At 42.9% G+C, this 21,675-nt stretch overlaps 1 protein-coding gene across 4 annotated transcripts in view; it reads left to right on the forward strand.

The window, feature by feature from the left end:
• The first annotated feature begins 6,439 nt into the window (after window positions 1-6,439).
• ST8SIA6 (ST8 alpha-N-acetyl-neuraminide alpha-2,8-sialyltransferase 6) overlaps window positions 6,440-21,675 on the forward strand; it is a 57,186-nt gene continuing 41,950 nt past the window's right edge. For 3 of the 4 annotated variants that reach the window (XR_006104635.1, XM_042475105.1, XM_042475106.1), the window contains exons 1-2: window positions 6,440-6,541; window positions 6,754-6,909. Coding sequence is in view for 3 of the 4 variants with exons in the window: in XM_042475105.1 (XP_042331039.1) it covers window positions 6,447-6,541; window positions 6,754-6,909 (251 nt within the window). In the remaining variant the exon portion in view is untranslated. Of the gene's footprint in view, window positions 6,542-6,753; window positions 6,910-21,675 lie in introns of those variants that run through there. The other variant, XM_042475107.1, reaches the window with a different exon arrangement.

Genomic DNA, 21,675 nt, shown 5'->3' on the forward strand with positions numbered 1-21,675 from the left:
GATTCAAACCTTGATCTCCATAGTCGTAGTCCAGCATTCAAACCATTACACCATGCTGATTTGCTTTATTCCTATACATTGTTTTTATGATACTCCACAACAGCTTTCTATCCACGTATTCCTATAATTGGAGGGTCCGACTGAATGTGGAATTGTAATTTCTGTTTCATGAGTAGTTAGTAGATGTGTAGATTCACCTAGAAATAGGACTTGTAAGAGTGGGGACATCCTTTGTGCCCAAACAGACAGGCCAAAATAAAGCTGCTTGGAGTCACTTTGGAAGTTTGCTGTTTCAATGATGCATTCATCCTAAGAGGCCGGAAGGACTGTTGCAGCTTTGGCACAGCTTCTGACCTTTTAAGATGCGTGTATCATTTAAACAACGTAACTCCAAAGTGACCCCAAGCAGCTTTATTTTGGCCTGTCTGTTTGGGCCCTTTGTTACAGTCTTAATCACACTCACCTGGGATCCCATTCAAAACTCCCAAATCCTCTGATGTAGATTCATGTATATATAATGTTTAATTTCATACTTCATTTGTTCCTATTAATTTTTATTTTTGAGTAAGCATGTGTAGGATCAGGCTGCTTGTGTATGAATGAGGCATTCAATTGGTCTCAATTTGGAAATCATGTAGCTGTGATAGCCAGATGGAATTATCCTTGTTTAGAAACAGAAGGCTATGCATGCCCAGTATCCGGATGCCAGAAACTGGGGTCAGACAATGAGGGAGAGCTGTTAACTAATGACTTCATGCCCTGTTTGGAAGACTACCAGAAGCATCTGGCCAAATACATTTGGAGGCAGGATGCTGGGCTAGATAAATAATGTCCTGAGTCAGCAGAGCTTTTTTTAAAATGCTCTTAATCTCATCCCAGACTTCATTTCTGCTCTTCTGAATGTCCCATCATAGCTATTTCAAATATATCATAAAATAACTTTAGCAGTCCAGATGCTCAAAACTGTCTGCCTTGCCAAGTTATGCCAGAATTTATTTTCAAAATGTTTTGGGAAACTTTCTGTGTTGATTTGAAGTTCTGATTAACTTTCTATATTTCAGTGCTACAGGTGAATTTCCATTAAGAAATTGTTCTCAATCCCTGCCACTTTAGGTTCAGACACTCCTGCACACAAAAATGCCTACTCAATACCTTATGCTTTGGGACTGTGTTAGAACCTGGGAGGGGGGTTACAGCAAGTGAATGGGTACTTTTTCAAAGTTCTTAATTTACAACATGCTAAAAATAGATGTTCTCTAGAGCACCAAAATTCTCAGGCATTGTACCAATACCTCTGAAAGACAGCAATAAATCTGATTTCATTTAATTGAATGGTCCTTATCATTCATTCTAATTCTAGTATTCAGGTGTGAGTGGTGATCTATGTGTACCTGAGATGGCACCACCTTTGCACAAGAAGGAAGCATCTATAGACTCAGAGAGCCAGAGGTGTTTTTTAAGGACTTTTAAAGTATAGAATATGTGTGGTAGGGCTAGGAAAATTACCCCACCCCCCAAATACAGAGGATTACATATACCCAATGTCCATGGGATGCTGAGACACTATTCTGAGGGGTATGGGAGACTGGATTGGAGTGCAAATCAAATAGAATATCATGGGAAGGGCATGACAGATTAACTGGAAGAATGCAAGGGTGTTCTATACTGCAACTTTTGGTTACAGGTTTCATTTGTGGTTGTCTGTTTTACAACACCATTATTCTACTGTAGAAAATTGATATCCATTTGTAGAAATATTGTGGAACACTCTGCAACTGCCCAGTTTTGTTGTAATTTTTGGCTCATCTACATCACAAACATAAGGCAGTTCTGATCAAAACTTGGACAAGTTACTTTTATGGACTACATGCTCATTGGTAGGTTCTGGAACTTGTAATCTACAGTGATGTTTCCAGCCACTTGTTCTGGCTTAAGGAACTCTGGGATCTGTAGTTTGGCGGTAGCATTCAAGATCTTGGACAGATCAATAAGTATCCTGGCCCTCAAGCAAAATTATCATTCCTGCATGGGGTTTTTTGGTTAGCCATGACAGGTGACATTTTCCCACATGTAGTTTACATCACCTTTTGAGCTTTTTCTTTCTCTTTATACTAATGACTTGTCACATGAACAGAAAACCTTGATGGAGGGGGTTTTCAGCTCTTTATCCTCTCTCTTTGCCAAAGAAAATATGCTGTAGAAAACAACTGTAGAACACATGAGAGATGCTTTTGTAAAATGAGTAAGAACTCTGGCCAAGTAGATTTTACACAGAGAGAGATACACAGACAGACAGACACACTCGTACACATCTAAATGTACTTTGTTTTCAGTGGGACATTCCCAAGTATGCATGGTTAAGGTTGTAATTTTACTGAGTCATAATTAATGATTTAACATAATGATTAACAAGCAATGAGTGATTTTAGCAAGTCTAACAATAAGAAAGTTTTCAAAAACCACCAGGTTTTCAAAGTTTATTAACAATTTGGGACTTATTTGCACACAGTTGATTTCTGCAGGAAACAGCCTTTTCTGAGAAGGAAACAGCTTTTTCTGCACTGAATTATTTTCTGCAAAGAAAAAGCTGATTCCCATGTAGTAAATGCTGCTTCTGGGCAACTCCTCCCCCCAAAAAGCACCTATGTGTGAATGTGCAAACCTAATCCCAACTTCAAATATTTCATCAGTTGAGGTTTCTTGCCACTTGAAAAAAATATGATTTTCTTTCATTTTTCAAATATTTTTGGATATTCTTTTCATAGTCTAATCTCAGTGCCTTCTATAGAGCCAGTGTGTTGTGGTAGTCTGAGTGTTGAAGTATGAGTGTGTCAAATCTGGATTGTTATAGCAATTTGATTCCACTTCACTCATACTTGACTCATACTGTTAGAACAGAACATGGAGAAACAGAACATGAAGAAACCCCACTTGGCAAAAGGAGTCTGTCAAGGCTGCATCCTCTCATCCTATCTGTTCAACTTATATGCAGAACATATTATAAGGAAAGAAGGTTTGGACACAGAAGCAGGAGGAGAGAAAATAGAAGGAAGAAATATCAGCAATCTAGGAAAATCAAGGAAGAAAGTGAAAAAGCAGGCTTACTGTTGAGCATAAAGAGAACAAAAATAATGACCGCGGTGAACCTACACAGATTCAACCTAGACAATAAGGAAATCGAAATAATAATAGAGGGATCGAACATTGCATTCAAAAATTCAAAAAGGATGTTGAGAAGCTGGAGTGTGTCCAAAGAAGGGCGACAAAAATGGTGAAGGGTTTGGAAACCATGCCCTATGAGGAATGACTTAGGGAGTGGGGATGTTTAGCCTGAAGAAAAGACAGTGATAGCTCTGTTTAGGTATTTGAAGAGGTGTCATACTGAGGATGGTGCAAGCTTGTTTTCTGCTGCTCCAGAGAATAGGACATAGAGCAATGAATGCAAAGTGCAGGAAAAGAGATTCCACCTAAACATTAGGAGGCACTTCCTGACAGTGAAAGCTGTTCAATAGTGGAACACATTCCCTTGCAGTGTGGTGGAGTCTCCTTCTTTGGAGGTTTTTAAACAGAGCCTAGATGGCCATCTCTCGGCAATGCTTTGATTTTTGAGTTCCTGCATGGCAGGGGGTTGGACTGGATGGCCCTTGTGGTCTCTTCCAACTTTTTGATTCTATGATTGCCAAGAAATGACTAAGCATGGGGAGGTCGGCTATGAAAGAACTAGAGAAGATCATAAAATGTATGTCATTATGCACTTACTTGGGAGTAAGTGCCAAGTAAATGTATAAAGCCTTATACGCTGGGATTTGTAGTCTGAGCTCAGTGGGATTAGGACATCAGTCTTCCAAGTCTAAATCCAATCAGTTAACTACTGCACCAGATCACTGGCCTCATATTTATGCTACTAGGTTTCAAAGGTTGGTCTACACTTTCCAGCAGCTACTTTCCTGGTTCCAGAAAGGAATCTTTCACATGACACACCATGGACATGCATCTTGAACCTTCTGCATGCAAAACATGTGCTCCAGTGCTAAGCCACAGCCTTTCTCACTGAATCAAGGCAGCTTGTAATGCTAAAGTCTCACCTCTGCCTTCCAGCCTCTGATGATCAAGGTATTGATAGCAAACCAACCATCTGACAAGCCAAATCTTACTCCTGAAAGACAAATTATGCTGCCCGAATGGTAGGATTATCAATGTCTCTCCACTCTGTATGTTTAGCCTGGAGAAGAAATGGTTAAGAGGTGATATGATAGCCCTGTTTAAATATTTGAAGGGCTTTATCCCTTTTCATCTCCTTTTCCTCTAGTTCCCAGTGCAGTAACCCATAGTATCACACACCCCTTGACCTCCTCCCATACCACACCATACTGAATCCCTTTTGTACTAATGGTACTCATAAATCACACTTCCCAATTATCACTGAACCTAATGGCAATAGTTGTGATAGAAACAATTAGCCCAATTAAAATTGTCCTTTTAATTTGCAATATTGTATGTACAGCCTAAATGGATTTACATATACATAGTTATCATATGTTTAGAGTGAACAGAGATGGAGGAATGGGGTGAAGCTCCGTGGGAGGAGAAAAGAATTTTTTTAAAATTAAAATTTAAAATTTTTAAAGTCTTATTCTTTTTAAAATTTCCTTTAAAAACATTTTAACCAAATCTTCATGATACACACACACACACACACACACACACACATATTTAGGTTGTGCATATGATGTTGTCATTTTAAGGTACATTTATCTCACAACTATTAGCATGACATTAAGTGGCATATGGGAATTACAACTGATGAGTAACATTTGTGCAAAAAAAGCATTATTAAGGAGTCTGTATGGTGGGAAAGGGGAGGAGGTCAGTGTAGGGGGGTGGTACCATGAGTTTCCCCACCAGGTGACACCAGCCCTAGAGATGCCATGCTTGGGGCTGCGATACAGGAATTTAACCACTGTGAAACCAGGGCTCCCTGAGGCCAATGTTTATGGAGCAGTGGGGCTGCCCTGCTGCTGTGGGGTTTGCTTGAAGCACCTGAAAGTATTCACTTTACAGGTTCCCTTTAAGCCCATAAAAGGTTCACTTTAAGCCCATGAAACCAGTGGGATCGTTCTGTCCTGGGGCCAGTGTTATTCAATATCTTTATCAATGACTTGGAGGACAAAATTGGGGGGCATACTTATCAAATTTGTAGGTGACACCAAATTAGGAGGAGTAGCTAATACTCCAGAGGACAGGATCAAGATTCAAAATGATCTGAATAGACTAGAAAGCTGGGCCAAAGCTAACAAAATGAACTTCAACAGGGAGAAATGTAAGATATTGCACTTAAGGCGAAAAAATGAAATGCACAGATATAGGATGGGGGACACCTGGCTTAAGGAGACAACATGTGAAAGGGATCTGGGAGTCCAAGTAGACCACAAGTTGAACATGAGTCAACAGTGCGATGCAGCAGCTAAAAAGGCCAATGCAATTTTAGGCTGCATCAATAAAAGTATAGTGTCTAGATCAAGAGAAGTAATAGTGCCACTGTATTCTGCTCTGGTCAGGCCCCACCTGGAATATTGTGTCCAGTTCTGGGCGCCACAATTCAGAAAGGACATCGAGAAACTGGAGCGTGTCCAGAGGAGGGTGAATAAAATGGTGAAGGGTCTGGAAAACATAAAGCCCTATGAGGAACGACTCAGGGAGCTGGGGATGTTTAGCCTGGAGAAAAGAAGGTTAAGAGGTGATATGATCGCCCTGTTTAAATATTTGAAGGGATGTCATATTGAAGAGGGAGCAAGCTTGTTTTCTGCTGCTCCAGAGAACAGGACCCGGAACAATGGATGAAAGCTCCAGGAAAAGAGATTCCACCTGAACATTAGGAGGAACCTCCTGACAGTAAGGGCTATTCGACAGTGGAACAAACTCCCCCGGAATGTAGTGGAGTCTCCTTCCTTGGAGGTCTTTAAACGGAGGCTGGATGGCCATCTGTCGGGGATGCTTAGAGTGTGAGTTCCTGCATGGCAGAATGGGGTTGGACTGGATGGCCCTTGGGGTCTCTTCCAACTCTGGGCTTCTAGGAAGCGAGGTCCGAGGGAGGTTTAGGGCCCCACTTGGTGGGTCCTGCCCCCCTGGCCCTCTCTTGTTGCTGCCTCTGTCTGGAGGAGCCTCTTCTGGCGCTGGGGACAGCCCCTGGGAGACAGGCTCCTTGGGGGCTGGCCTTCTCCAGGGACTGAGGGCCCCCAGCGCCAGAAGCAGAAGGAGGCTGATGATGATGATGATGGCAGGGGAGGAGGAGGAGGAGGAGCCAAGGGGCCGGCCTTTTCCCTGGCCCTCCCCCTCCTGCTGCTGCTGCTGCTGCTGCTCTGCCCCCGCGGCGGGCACCAGGCTGCTCCCCTCTCTCTGTGTCTCTGTGTGTCTCCAGTATCTCCCTCCTGCTGCTGTCGGGGAGCATGCGGGCGGCGCTGGCCCTGGGCTCCCTGCTGGGCAGCCTCCTGCTCTGCCTCTGCCTGGCCTGGCTCTCCGGCGATGGCTCCCCCGGGGGCAGGTAGGCAGGGCAGCCCCTAAGGAGACCCCCATCCCCCGGGGCAGGAAGGCTTGGTATTTGAGGGGGGGGGTCTGTGTGGGCAAGTGAAGGGTGTCAAGGGGGAGGAGAAGTTGGGGCTGGGGGAGAAGGGGAGCTGCTCCAGGGACAATGGAGGGAGCATCCCTTGAGAGCCCCGGACAAGCCTTGCCTTGCTCTGCCTTGCTGCTGCCCAGGGCCCCGGAGCAGGAGCAGGAGCAGGAGAGGGAGCGCCAGGAGAGCCCCTTCCCCCCGAAGGAGGACAGACCCCCGGGGCTCCGGATGAGGAGCCTCCGCTCGCCGCCCGACGCCCTCCAGCAGCCCCTTCCCCCGGAATGGCTCTCCCTCGGCAGGTAAGGCAGCAAGGGAAACCTGCCCCTCTCCCGCCCCCCTTGGCTTCTTCTTCCTCTTCCTCCCACTTTCTCCTCTTTTCCCTCTCTCTCCAACTCGCCTTCTTCCAGTCCAGCTCCTTTCTTTCCCCAGCCTTGCCCTTCCTCCTCCTCCTCCTCCTTCCTCCACTTCATCTCCCTTTCCTCCTCTTCTTTCTCCTTTCCTTCCTTTTTCTCTTTTCCCCATCTTCTCCTCTTTCTCCTCCTCCTCCTTCCTCCACTTCATCTTCCTTTCCTCCTCCTCTTTCTCTTTTCCTTCTTCTCTTTTCCCCATCTTCTCCTCTTTCTCCTCATCTTCTTCTTCCTCCTCTTCCTCTCTCCTCCCTTCTCATTTCCTCCCTCATTCTATTTTTCTTCCTCCTCCTCCTCTTCTTCATCTCCCTCTCCTCCTCCTCCTCTTTCTCCTTTCCTTGTTCATTCTTTCCCCTACTCCTCCTACTCCTCTTCTTCCTCCTCTCCCTCTCCTCCTTTCTCCTTTCCTTCCTCATTCTTCCCCCTACTCCTCCTCCATCTCTTCTTCCTTCTCTTCTTCTCCCTTTCCCCTCTTCTCATTTCCTTCCTCATTCTATTTTCCTTCCTCCTCCTCTTCCTCCCTCTCTCCTTCTTCCTCCTTTTCCTATTGTTCCTCCTCTTTATCTCCTTCTTCTCCTTTCTCTTCTTCTTCTCTTCTACCCTCTCTTTTTCCTCTCTCTGTCTTGCCTTGCTTTCCTTGCTCCCAGAGCAGCCTGGGGAGGAATATACTGAACACCTGGATTGCAGAAGACTCACCATCACCTTTTGAGAGTTTGTGACATTCTGCTCAGTTGCTAATAAAGCTCTTGCTCTGCTTTGCCTTTGGACCCTGCGCTTCCCCCTTGAATGGACTGTACAAACTCAGGGACCTTGCAAACACTGGTGCTGAGGAGCTCAGTTGCAGCCAGAACTTACTGCTATAATTTTTTTTAAATGTAAGTTTTTAATATAAAAAGTGTTACAGTGCAATTCCATTCATGTGGTCTCAGAAACATGAGCCACTGAAGTCCATGGGCTTTCTCTTTGGTAAGTGAGTACAAGACTGTTGTTGTGAGTGCTTTATAACAGAAAACGAATGCAATAGAAATAGTACTAACAGCAATTCATTTGTTCAAAATAGAAATGTATATCATCCCCCAAAAGATAAAATCAGAATCATACCACAGTGAGGCTCGCAAAACCATGATGCTAAATCAGCTTGAAAGATTGTCCTTTCCGCCCACTCTTGTTTTCTGTCTATCCTTCTTGACTTATCCATCACTTTAGCTTTCCTTCAGCCCTTTCTACTGTGACTCACCATTGACTGTGAGAAACCGTGTTTCTCTTTCTTTTTCAAGCCCTCTAATTGTGATCTGTGAGAGCAGTGCTTTTCCCTTAGACTTTTCCTTTCCGTGCCCCTCTCCTCTTAATGATCATTCAACTCCTCTGCCTTAAAAACAGTTTGGGGATTTGGTGCAAGCATTTTGCAGAAGGAGGGAATGCCACTGGTGCATGACTATAGTTGCAAAGCTGTCTGATCCAAGGTCCAGCTTAAAGAGTTTTAATAGTTGTTAAAAGACCTTCCTGAACTTGTTGTATGCCTTCAAGCATGGAGTCTTTGTGGCAAGATCTGCTCACAGGGAGTTTGTCATTGCCTCCCTCTGAGCCTCAGAGAATAGGACTTGCTCAAGGTCACCCAGTGGATGTCCATGACCAAGCGGGGATTCAAACTCTGTTCTCCAGAGCCATAGGAGTTTATCACATGAAGGAGATTGGGAGTTTATCCCATTAAAAATTACTTGAAACAATTTCACACAGCGTCGCACAAAACCCACCATTAAAGTAGTCACAAAGAAGCATTAATGTGCATCTTTGTACTTTCGGGATTTCAGCGACAATGCATTTCCAATATCACTTTATTTGTGCAATTGCGTGTCATGATCATTCTCGCAATTACTCACCATTTTTGCTTTATTTGTGGGATGCTTTAAAGGCGCTTTAATCTCTAATGCTGATATTAGCCCCAGTGTGATAAACTCCACAGTCCAATGCCCAAACCACTATACCACACCGGATCTGTGAAAATTGCAGAAATGTCTATGCCACTTCCAGTCCCGTGAGGATATGAGAGTTCATTCCTGAACTATGTCACTCCAAATACAAATTGCAATGGGAAACAGCTCAGCCAGAGCTTACCAAGAATTTCAGTTCTATCTGTTGTTGTTCTTGTTCTTGTTGAACTACCTCACTGATACAAAAATGTCTGTTATCCTCCATCAGTAGCGTTGTGAATGACCACTGGCTGTATTCTCTGCAATCTGTTAGCTCCTTCTCCCATCCATGTAGGCATACCACTAACTTTGGGTAGCATTTCATGCTTGTGAAGTGGTAAGGTGCCACAGGAGTTCTTGGTATTTCAGCTGCTTTGGGTGGGTCTATCATTAAAGCACTTTGTTACCACTTAAACTACTGTGGCTCTGCCCTATGGAATCCTGGGATGTATAGTTTCATGAGGGATTAGAATTCTCTGCCAAAGAGCTCTAATGTCATCATTCAGGGGAAGTACACTAAATAATTGTCAGTACCTCACCAGACTACAAAACTCAGGGTTCCCATAGCAGGGAGCCATGGCAGTTAAAGTGGGATCAGACTGTTATAAATGTGCACTCTGGATACCCCCCAATTTGTGTGTTTAATTGTTTTCTCTCTGACCTTTTTCATGTTCCCTTCCCTCCTTCCTTCACCTCCTTTCAATCATTCCTTGCCCTTTAGCTTTGTGTGTTGACTGTAGAGATAAATGAAATTGTAAGATTTGAGAGGACACTGAAGAGAAGAGTCTTGTTCACACAATCATTTGACATGTGGATTTGCAAATGTTCAAAGCAGTGTTGTGCATAATTCCATAGGTATCCTCCTTCCACTAAAGAGGATATATTCCTTCTGTTCTTGTAACGTACTAAGCAAGGGCAAGATAAGTGTGGTGTGACACACAGGGAGAAACAAGCAACAAGATGTACAGTACTCTGTTATGTACCTCCAAGTTGTTTCTGACTAATGGCAATCTGAAGGCAAGTTTTCCCAGCAGAATATTGCTTCCTTTTGATGCTGAGAGTGCATGACTTGCCCAAGGTCACCCAGTGGGCTTCAGTGGCCAAGCAGGGGATTGAATCCTGGTCTCCAGAGTCATAGTGTAATGCTCAAACTACTACACCATGCTGGCACAAGATGTTGCTTTCCTGCTGGTAGAAAGAGAGCAGAGAGTGGGCCAACTATATCTCCAATGGGAAGGGCGTTCCACAGCTTGGGAGAAGTCCACCAGAAAGGCTCACTCCTATGCCCTCATCTGGTTGGAATTGCCACAGACCTCTCTGGGGTTTTGTGGGTGATGTTCCAAGAAGGATTGCTACTCTGAGCCTTCTCCAGCTTTATGCCTTTCAGCTCTGTTAGACTACAACTCCCATAACTTTGCCCACAGGCTATGCTGGCTGTGGATGATGGAACCTGTAATTGGCAAGGATCTGGAGGATGCCAGTTTGGAGGAAGCTGCTTTATACTTTGGAAGCTGATGTCCTCAACTCAGTCCCTCTGCTGTAGGTGAAAAGAAAGACAAAAGGAATAAACTGCTTTGGAGATTCACCCCATAAAACCACTGATTGGGCTTATGCACACCTTCTGCCATTTCAGACCCCTTGGAGTGGCCTGGAGTGATTGGGATGTAGACGCAGCAAGGGATTTACACACCACTCTAGAAAGTGCTAAATCCTGGAAATCAATCCACGGCCTCAGCAAGATGTGCACACTCTGAGGCAGGTCTGCTGGTCATTGTCACCCCAAATTATGTTTTGTGTGGATCTGGAAGGGCAGCATGTTCTTCTGTATAACAGCATTCTCCCCAATATCCCCACAAGCATATGTTGCTCTGTATCATTTTAAAACCTCAAATGAAGCAAAGTTGTTCTTCCCATGTAACTGCTTCCTCAGCCAATACATGCCTTTGGAGAGTCTTTTTTCAGCGTCTGGCTGACATTTTTCTATTACTAACATTGTTGCTTCTGCAGAACTGCCAAAATACAATATCGAAGAAGCCTTCTTGCATAGACTCAGAGAGATTAAAGGTGCAAGTGTATTTGAGGTTGTAGTTCTTTTACAATTAATAAAGGATTTACTGGGTTAAGATAGTCTAGATGTGGGAGGATGTGAGAGTCTTTTCTTTTTAATAAAGAAAATGCCAGGGAGTTCATGGGCATTTTGTTATGTTAAAACTCCCTGATGGCAAAAACTGTCCTACTCTGTCTCTTTGCCATTCTGTGATTGTACTACTTTGTCAAAGTATTTTATGGTTCAGAGCAGTGAAAGATTGAGAGGGTTGGCTTTACATGGAAAAATGGGCTCTATTCACAGAAGGTGCCTCTATCTAATTTTTAAGAATTCTTTCTCCTCATGAACCTACCCATGTAACTTTCTGAAAGAACTAAAAGGGCTGCCATAGGGTAGAAGAAGGAGAGGCAAAGTCCACATCCAGGACTTCCATGGCTCTGGACTTCCATGTCAGGAGGGTGGGGAATCCACACCATATTTTAAAAGGAGCTATCCAAAATGTGGAGCTTTGTCATCAAAATAAATTCAACATTCATAGTGGATCCATCATCCCATTGACATGGAAGGCACATCTGCCAACCATGTTGCATGAGCCTAAATTGTATTCCAAGGCATAGAATTTCTTGCATTCTGTAATGCAGTGTTTAAAACAACACTTGTGGAACACATGACTGTCCAGTTGTCATTGGGCTTCAATTTCCAGCAGCCTTAGCATAGGGAAGCGATGATGGGAGTTCTGTAGAAGTTGAAGACAGGGAGACATGGAAGTATAGGGTCTCCATGAGTCAAAGTTGACTTGAAGGCAGTTAACAAGAACAAATAGATCCCAGTATATTGCTGACTGGGAGATTTTGGGAACTGTAGTCCCTCAATAGTAATTCATCCAAGCTATGAGTATGAGATGATACATAAATAAATGAGAAGTTGTTACCAAAAATATTATTGGCTCTGCTGTCCATCTCCTTAGAAGCTTCTACTAGGCATGTTGCAGAGACTGCTGTCAAAGCAACAATATGAGATAATGAGGAGGGAAATTAAATATTTCCTGGGAAGAAGCATTTCACCTCCCTTCTCTAGCCGAGGTCCAACAAATACATGGACTACATGGGTAGGTTCTGTGATTGTAACCTGCCTTGATCTATGGAAAGGTGGGCTATAAATAAAGATTTTATTTATTATTATTTAAACCCCATTGTGATCACTAGCCACACTGTCTAGAGATGATGGGCATTGTATTCTCTGACTCAGCTGGAAGAAGCCAGCTTAGGAAAGAATTCATTGCATTGCAACAGAGAACATCTAATGAAACCTTGGACTTGCCTTCAGTTTTAGTTGAAGTTCTCTCCAATAAAGCCTTTGACAATGTGGCTTCTTTCAGGTATGTTGGGCTACAAAGCCCATCTGCCCTGGACAGAATGGCTTGGCCATGGGAGGTTCAGGCCCTCCTTATTGTTTGCAGCTGTTTCTTTTTCAAGCAATTGCTTTGTTTGTATACTGCTTGTTGGTATACAGTAGGAGTGAGCAAAGCAGGGCCTTCCACATGTTCTCAGATTACAACTCCCATCAGTCCTTGCCAATTTAGCCAATGGAGAGGAATGCTGGGAGCTGCAGTTCAGTGACATCTACAGGGCTGCCCTTGTTACAAAATACAATGGGTCCTTGGTGTCCACTGGGGATTGGTTCCTGGACTCCTTGATGATACCAAAATCTGTGGGTGCTCAAGTCCCATTAAATAAAATGTCATAGTGAAATGGTGTCCCTTTTATAAAATGACAAAATCAAGGTTTGCTTATTGGAATTTATATATCTTTAGTATTTTCAAGCCATGGATGGTTGAATCCATGGATAAAAAAAATCCATGAGTATGGAGGGCCAACTGTATACTCAAATTAATTTATAAGACTCCAGAAAATAAAACATTCCTAACCATGACATGGAAGTCAAAATAATTCCATAACAAGTTCACACTAAAATATCAGTATGGAAATAATCAGCTAAAAATCCCTTTAAAAGCAGAAAGCCAGACGAGTGTGGCTTTCCCAAGAGCTTCAAAGGGTGGCGCAGTTTGCTTCACTCTTAAGTGTTGTGCAAAGAGGGAGCTAAGCAGCAAATTCTCCCCTTGATGATTGTAAATCTATTTCTAAGCCTTTGGTGACCTTATTCTCCCCTTCTTCTGACACCCTAATTCTCCTTTATTGCCTTTATTATCATCATCATAATCACCATCATAATCTTTATTTATGTCCTGCCTTTTCCCCAAATATTAAGATTCAATGTGCTTACAAATTAAAAGAAAGGCATTATAGTTAAAACATAGAAGAATAAAATGGAATTAAACTACCAGCCTGGCGTAGTGGTTTGAATTTTGAACTACGTCTCTGGAGACCAGGGTTTGATTCCTCACTCAGCCATGGAAATCCACTGGGTGACCTTCGGCAAGTCACACTCTCTCAGCCTCAGGGGAAGGCAATGGCAAGTCTCCTCTGAACAAATTTTGCCAAGAAACCCCTGTGATAAGTTCTCCTTAGGGTCGACATAAGTTGAAAATGACTTGAAAATAAACAGCAACAACCACCATGAAAAATAACTAAAACATGCAAACCAAAATAATAAAAAGCAGCTCAAAAATAGTACTGTATAGTTAAAGAAGGTACAATGCCCAATTACAATCCTGTTTAGAAGTTCTCAAAAGCCTGTCAGCATACAAAAGTCTTTGCCTATCAATGAAAAGACAGTAAGGAGGCAGTCGTTTCAACCTTTCTAAGAAGAAAATTCCCAAAGTTAGGGATGGCTCTGTCTTGCTATATAGGGATGGCTCTGTCTTGCTGTCTTGATATATAAACCACATGTTCACATTTGTTCTCTTGGCCCAATGCAATTTTTAGTATTATTTCATTAGAACCTTTTTATCCTGGAGCTCCCCTGGAGTTTCTTGGCTGTGTATGTCAAGCTTTTTCTATCAAACTGCCATGACTTCTTGGTGTGTGTGTGTGAGAGAGAGAGAGAGAGAGAGATGCTGCTGAAAGAAGCAATTGTTAGTGTGTGTATGTGTGTATGTGCATTTATGAAATGATTGCATGATTATTTTCTCCACTGCTCCCATCCTGTCTCCAACATCTCTTTCCAAAGCTGAGGAATAATTAGATAAATGTAATTAATTATTAACAGCACTACAGAGACCTGTTCTTTCTGTCTTATGTCAGAATATTTTATCCCTGAGGGTAAAATAGTTATTACAAAGAGGAGAAATAGTCGCTTTGCGCATAAGCACTGGACTGCAGTATACATTGTTCAGCAAACCTTGGCTTCTGGGCTAAATTGACAACTATCATTAATAATATTGTGTGCTTCCCAAAGATTTTTTGATGAGAGGCTGTCAAGTTATTTTCCTGCAACATACTTGGAGGTGCATATGTTCCATGGCAAATTTTTGCCAGGATGCAATTGTCTGTCCAGTTGTCGGCGAATGGAAGGCATTCTTAGAGCCCAAAGGAAAACATGTTTCCTAGGAAGTAAACTCCCTGAGGACTTACATCTCAGTAAATATATTAACGATCAGGCTGTTGTGAAGTCGAAGGCTTTCACTGCTGGCATCCATAGTTTTTGTGGGATTTTTCAGGCTGTGAGGCCATGTTGTAGAATAAATAATAATAATAAAAATTTTATTTCTATACCGCCCTTCTATATAATCAGGGCGGTGTACAACATTATAAAACATCAACAGAAAAGCAATCATTACAATTACATTAAAATTTACAACTACATTAAAACAATCTACATTAAAACAATCTAGCCAGCTTGCCACTGCTGACAGGGGAGGGAGAACTAATTGGGGCCTGTGTCAGGGTGATTTGAACAGAAAAGTCTTAAGCCCCTTTTAAACTGGGCCAGGGAGGTGGCCGAGCGGAGCTCAATGGGCAGAGAATTCCAGAGGGTCGGGGCCGAGATGGTGAATCCTAGACGTGGAGGCTAACCTGGCCCCTGGAACCCTCAATAACTGCTGCCCAGATGTTCTGAGAGTGCGGGGTGGATTGTATGGGGAGAGGCGGTCCTCAAGGTATCCTGGGCCCAAGCCATTTAGGGCTTTATAGGTAATAACCAGCACCTTGTATTGCGCCCGGAAGCGAATAGGCAGCCAGTGCAGATCTTTAAGCACTGGTGTTATGTGGCTGGCTCTGGGAAAGATGCCAGCCACAACTGATGGTGAAACGTCAGGAATAAACTCTTCTAGAACATGGCCTCATAGCATTAAAAAACCCACAAAAAACTATGGATCAGGCTATTACTTGTGTTCCAGTTCCTCCAGCCAAAATGGAAAAACAAAAACAAGATTTACTGCTATGGCTCTGTTTCTACACTGCCACATATTTACATTTTCATTGACCCATTAGAATCTGTCTGGTCTGTAGTGTGCCAATGGAGTCTGCCATGTAGGCAAATCCAGAACTTGGAAAGTAACTTGGAACAAGAATGAATATAGATGCCAAAGCTGTTTATAACTAAGTAGTTGTGAAATTATTATCTGGGTCCCAGAGTACCATCCTGCTGCTGCTTAGCGTGCATCTGCACTGTACAAATAAGCAGTTTGACATCACTTTAAGAGCTGTTAGACCATCCTCTGGAATTCTGGGATTTGCAGTTTTACTAGATCTTTAGCCTTCTCTGCGAAGAGTGTTGGTGCCTCACAAAACTACAAATTCCAGGATTTGTAGGATGGAGACGTGCCAGTTAATGTGGTAACAAACCGCCTTATTTTTTCAGTGCAGATCCACTTTAAGTTATACAGATAAATTTAGTATGTTACAGTTTACATTCTTCTTAGAATTAATTTCCTGAGCTCTGGCCATTGTGATACTTGCATGGTTGCCAGCCTTTGAGATAGCCTTTCCTTAGTGGTCACTTTCAGAGCAGTATGATCTCCTACAGGGAATCATGCAGTCCTCTAGACACAGATGGACTGCAGCTCTCAGTAGCCAAAGGTGTGGTGCTGTGAATTGCAATTCAATAACATCTGTGTTCTGCCCAGCTCTGATGTATCAAATGATCAGCTGATAGTTTTTATCTCACTGCTGTCAAAAGATTCACCATCAGATCAAGCCTTTCCTGATCTGACCAAAGAAGACAAATCTGCCAGTGGGATTTCTTTTGGCAGTGTGGGTTCTGTTTCTTGTGTAAGCACACAAGAGGGAATCCTTGCTTACCTGAAATGCAAGGGAAAGCTTAGTAAGGTCAGTCCTCTCTTAAGGTGGCCACATAAGATGGGGATGAAGTGAGTTTTAGTCCAATACATTTGGAGGGTGAATTCTTTGCACAGCTGTGTGGATCCCATTTCAGGCAACTTAGCCACCATAGCATAGTGGTTTGAGTGTTGACTCAGCTCTGATGCCTAGCATTCGATTTCCATCTCAGCCATAAAATACATTGGGTGAGCTTGGGCAAGTCACATGCTTTCAGCCTCAGGGGAAAGCAATGACAAACCTCCTCTGAACAAATCTTGCCAAGAAAACCCCATGATAGGTTTGCCTTAGGGTTACCATAAGTCGAAAATGACTTGAAGGCACACAACAACAACATGTCCAAATATCCCAAGTCAGTATTCTTCAACCTGTGCTTCATATGGGCTCAGAGATTTCCCTCTTTATGACAAAATTTATCATTGTACATTGGAACATGATGCTCAAGCAGTGTTTCTCAGGCTAGGCAAAGCTTGAAATACCTGCCTTGTGTTACAAGATAGCCATCTTGCAATTTATTTCAGACCAGAGTCTGGAAAAGTTAATTTTTTCAGATGGTGACTCTCAGAATCATACAGTCAGCATGCCCATGATACTGGAGGATTCTGACTGATCACTGCAGTCTGGAACAGTAACGTTTCTAAGCTCTTCTTTGGGCTATTGCTAAAGAACACTCTCACCAGTGAAGTCTAATAAGCCAGCTTGATCTTGAATCTAGTTCACCATGAGGCCTTTCTGTGCCTCTCATTATCTCTTATCTGATCTGGACCTGGCCTGAAAGCCCCTGGCTGAGATGCAAAAAATGGAGATGAGTGGGTTTATTTTAGAACAGAGCTTAGCTGCAAGGTCTGCAGTGTTTCATTCCCCATGGGTGAAGTTTCTGTGAACACATACAAGCATGCTGTACACAAGGGGTGGGCAACCGCTGTCTCCCAAATGTTGTTGGACTGCAACACCAATCAATTCTAGCCCATACAACCAATGCAGGATCATAGGCAGTGCAATGGAGTTGCATCTTGAGGAACACACTTGGCTCATTCTTGGCTGTACAAATAAGTTTGGATTTCCTCAGAGGAAATCACGTTCTTACTATCCATTGAAGTCAAAGTCACTATCTGTCCATTCAGCATTGAGTAGTGTGCTGTTCCCTCTGGGCACAGCTCTGATTTGATTAGGCTTCTGTTTTGCTGAGCTGACTCCATTAAGCTTGCGCTACCTAAACTGTAGGAGAAAAAAGGAGAACTTACAGGTTGGAGGTTTTCCTGCTCAGCTGTTCAGTTTCTATGCCTGGAGGTGGGCAACCTGTAGCCCTAGAGCTGAAAAAAGTCCCTTGTTTAATTTTAGACAGCCCGGGGCCTAAGCTCAAAAGCCTTCTGTAAAAGACTGATGCAAAGAACCTCTGGCAAGAGCCATTTGTTCCTTCTTTGCTGAAAAGGATAAGGAACAAAGGGAAAATGGGCAGAGGGAGAAAGCAAATGGCAAATAGAGAAAGGGACAGTTAAGGCAGGTGGTGGCAGAAGAGGACAGGTAGAGAAAGACAGAACATTGAAATGATACTGGTTTTGACTACAAATCCCAGAATCCCCTGGCTGTGCTCACTGGGGCATTCAGGGCATTGTAGTTATTTAGCAATTTTGGGAGTCGTTTGGGAGATGTAGTTGTATGTCTTATTTTACAGAGGATGCCTCCTGCCTGAAAAGCTGTTTAAAGACAGCCCTTTTTATAAAAGTGCCTTATGTTTGAAGAGCTTTTCTATTTTATGTCTGATTTAAAGATAAAGGCTGGCAGACTGTTAGTGAGTTATGATGGCATAAGTCCAACGTATGCCATTGTAACTTATGTTTTCGGTTGTTGCAGAAGCTGGAAGTCTGTACCAAATGTGCAACTACCATAATCTCATCCCCCGAACATCACCTTTGCTCTGCTGCAGCAGCACCCCACATAGTCATCTTTTGGCTGGTGGAAGAGTGCAAAGAAGCATCCAGCTATTTTTCTACAGCTAGACATGCAGCATTAGGCATCCTCCCAGGATGTACTAGGCATGCTCTGAAAATCTCCATAGATTATGCCATTGTTGTATGTCCAGCTATAGGAAGAGAGCTGGACACTTCTCTATCTCTTACCTTGAACTCCACCAGCCATAAAATGGTCTTTTTGGGGCTCTGAAACAGCTAAGAACATGTGTGGGGTGTGGGAGAGGTTGAACAGGAAACTACGTATCAGGAGGATACTATCAGATGGATCAGATTCAGGAGATCTCTTAATCCAGAATCTCAGTCAAAGAACCACAAGGGGCAGAGAGAGAGAGCTGGGATCTTGCAGTTATTCATCCACAGTTTCAGCTGGCACAGAGGTTACCAGATCCTACCAGTAATCTTTCCTATTTAGATGAAATTGTTGTACAGTAATTCTAGTTCCCTTTTTAAAAAAGATTCTTTCTAATTTTGTACCTTTGCGTATAAATTAACCTATAGCATTTTTATGCAAGTGAGTATCCTCTTTTGTCCTTTTTTTAAATGTCTTTTTTTGATGATGTGCGCAAAGTCACATTAGTAGTAGTTCCAGAAAATAACTGCCAATCTCTGCAGAGAGTAGAGTGCAGAGAGTGAAGGAAGTGATGGGAGAGAGAAAGAGAGAAATTGTGCTCCTCACTTTAGGTTCTGTCCCAATCACCACTGACCTGAAGTCCTGTCAGATTAACCCTGGGAGGATCCAGCTCTCAGTATGGAAAATATTCCCCTCCCATAGCAGTCCTTTGATTGAGGCCTTGCCTGCATGGGCTAAAAGGCCTGTTTTCCCGCTGTTCTGGTGGCATCTTGTTCAAATGACACATGGCCCAAACCTCCGTTCTGATGTGAATAATTTGGATGATGTCTGGCAGGTTCAGCACCAGAATGCCCTTTTCAAAGTTTATCTCTTGCACTAAATCTGGGAAGATCTGGAGCCCTCCGTTCTTGCACTGGGGCAGCTGTCAGCATGTGCATTCCAGTCAGCTGCTGTGCAGATCCACCACTGTTGCCAGCCACTCGCTCTGAGATTAGAACGAGGCATCCAGCCATGTAATTGTTGCTGATCGCCTCATACTGACCTCAAAAACAAGTTACTTTAAGGAATGATGGAGTGAATGCACTGAGTAGCAGAGTGGCATGCATGTGCAAATAGCCACCTGCCATGTGAGAATGGAGGGCCAGGTAACAGGAGAAAGTCAGGGTAGCTCTAGGGCTAGGATATTCCAGACTACTCCCAGAGCATTCTGGCTAATGAAGACAAGACCTATGACTCCTGGTGCCCATTCATACCACATGAGTATATTGCTATATTCCACTTTAACTGCCATGGCAATATCCTATAGAATCCTGGAGTTTGTTGTTTGAGGCGGCAGTGGACTTTTCCAGTTGAGAATTAAAAAAACAACAACAACACCCTTCCTCAATTGCAAATCCCAGGATTCTGAGGGAAGCTGCCATGGCAGTTAAAATAGAATCATGGCTCCATTATTGTGTAGTGTGAACGAGCTTTTAGTCACAGGCGCCAGCTGATCTGTACCTACCTTCATCTTAGAGAAGAGTGACCTGTTTGTTGAGCCCACCCATACCTTTTCCAAGGTCAGATTCTCCTTTTCGAATCAAATTGCACTGGTTTTGTGTTTGCTAACAAAGGATATGCCAAATGAGACAGGTTTTGGAGTGTGGAAAGGAAGATAGCTGAAGATGGAGTCTTGATTAAGTATGAGAATTGGTAGCAATTCTGCTTGGCAGGTGGGGGAGGAAGGGAAAACACCAAATGAATGTCAGAGCATTTCCGTACAAAGTTGCCATGATTAATGTTTTAAGACAAATTGTTACTTCTGCAGTTTAAGATTTTACGGTCCATTCACCCACCATTTAGATTGCATATTACCTTATTAATCAAAGTGTCATGAACCCTAAAACAGCAAAGCAGTCTCATTATCTAATTCAACAAAATTAGCAGCAGAATACTTAAGAAGTTAAAAGCATGTATCCTACTGAGAAAGAGATAATGCTTCTAAATGGTATAGAGAAGTTGGCTTAATCAAAAATGTTAGGAACACAATAAGATGGAAGGATGATACAGCTTGATCAGTGTACCAGTTTGGGGGTGGGAGTGAAGGTAAGTAGGATATTCACACCACAAACAGGAGGTGAGTTCTTTATTTGGGGAGGAAGGGACATGCAACTGTTGTTTTCTGTCCTTTCTTTCTCCTAGAATTCAAGGCAGCTTACAAACCTGAACCAGACACCAATAAAAATGTGTGTGTGTGTCTTTTCAGGTTGCCTGTTGGCTGATGGTGACCCCATTAATTTCATATAGGGTTTTCATAGCCAAGAAATACTCAGAGGAAGTTTTGTCATTTCCTTCTTCTAAAATATAGTCTTTAGCACCTGATATTCGTTGGTGGCCTCCCATCCAAGTACTAACCAGAGCTGACCCAGACCTAAGCACTCTAAAGATCAGACAGGATCTGTTGCCTTGAGGGTATTTAGGCTGTCAATTAAAAACATACAAACATTAAAATATAACTAAACTACCAATAGCAGTAAAGGCAACTAAAACATACCCATAAAAAAAAAAGAAATATGGCACAATGATTCCAGTCCATTTATTCCAGTATAGCATAATTATTAACAGCCTCTTCTTTTTAGAGATTCACTCCCCAAAGGCCTGTTTTCATTTTCTTCTGGAAGGATGCCATATCAGGTGTCCTTCCATTTAGTAGTGCAAGATCCAGCTACACATATGCCTGGTATATAACCACAGTTCAGAAAATTTCCTTTTTAGAACTGCCATATAGCGGCTGGAGCATGTTGGGAGTTACTGGCCCAAAGAAAGAGAGACAGTTTCCAAGTTCTGTGTAAGAAAGGGGAGAGGAGATGATATAATACAGGTAATAGGAACAGATATTGACTCCAGCCATTAGTCAAGGCAGGCTTCTCAGGCAGACCTTGTTGAGGTGTGAGAAAATGGTGAGGAAAGACAGAGCTTCTGTGTCCGACACCAGTCCTTTTCTGTATCTCCTAAATTAGACAGTTGCTCTCAAGTAGACTTCAGAATGCTGGCCCATCCCCTGCTGTGTAGGAATACAAGGTCCAAAACATTATTATTTCTGCAGTGAGTTTTGGACCCTAGTCAGTCACCAATCTTACTTGCTTCTGTACCAAGACCATGGGGGAAGTGTCATTCTGTTCTTTGTGTCATGTAGCAAAATATTATGGACTTGCCTTGGATAAAGAGTTTTAAGATGTATATATTGGCCCTATTTTTAAATTTGATTTATAGTCTGGATGATAAGACTGGACTCAGTCCCAGAATTATGGAAATGCTAGAATCCACACCTAGGAAGAAAGAGTTAACGTGCTGAAAAGGTTAGAGTCACATAACATCTGAA

This window comes from Sceloporus undulatus, chromosome 6 (genome assembly GCF_019175285.1).
Source record: "Sceloporus undulatus isolate JIND9_A2432 ecotype Alabama chromosome 6, SceUnd_v1.1, whole genome shotgun sequence".
Taxonomy (NCBI): domain Eukaryota; kingdom Metazoa; phylum Chordata; class Lepidosauria; order Squamata; family Phrynosomatidae; genus Sceloporus; species Sceloporus undulatus.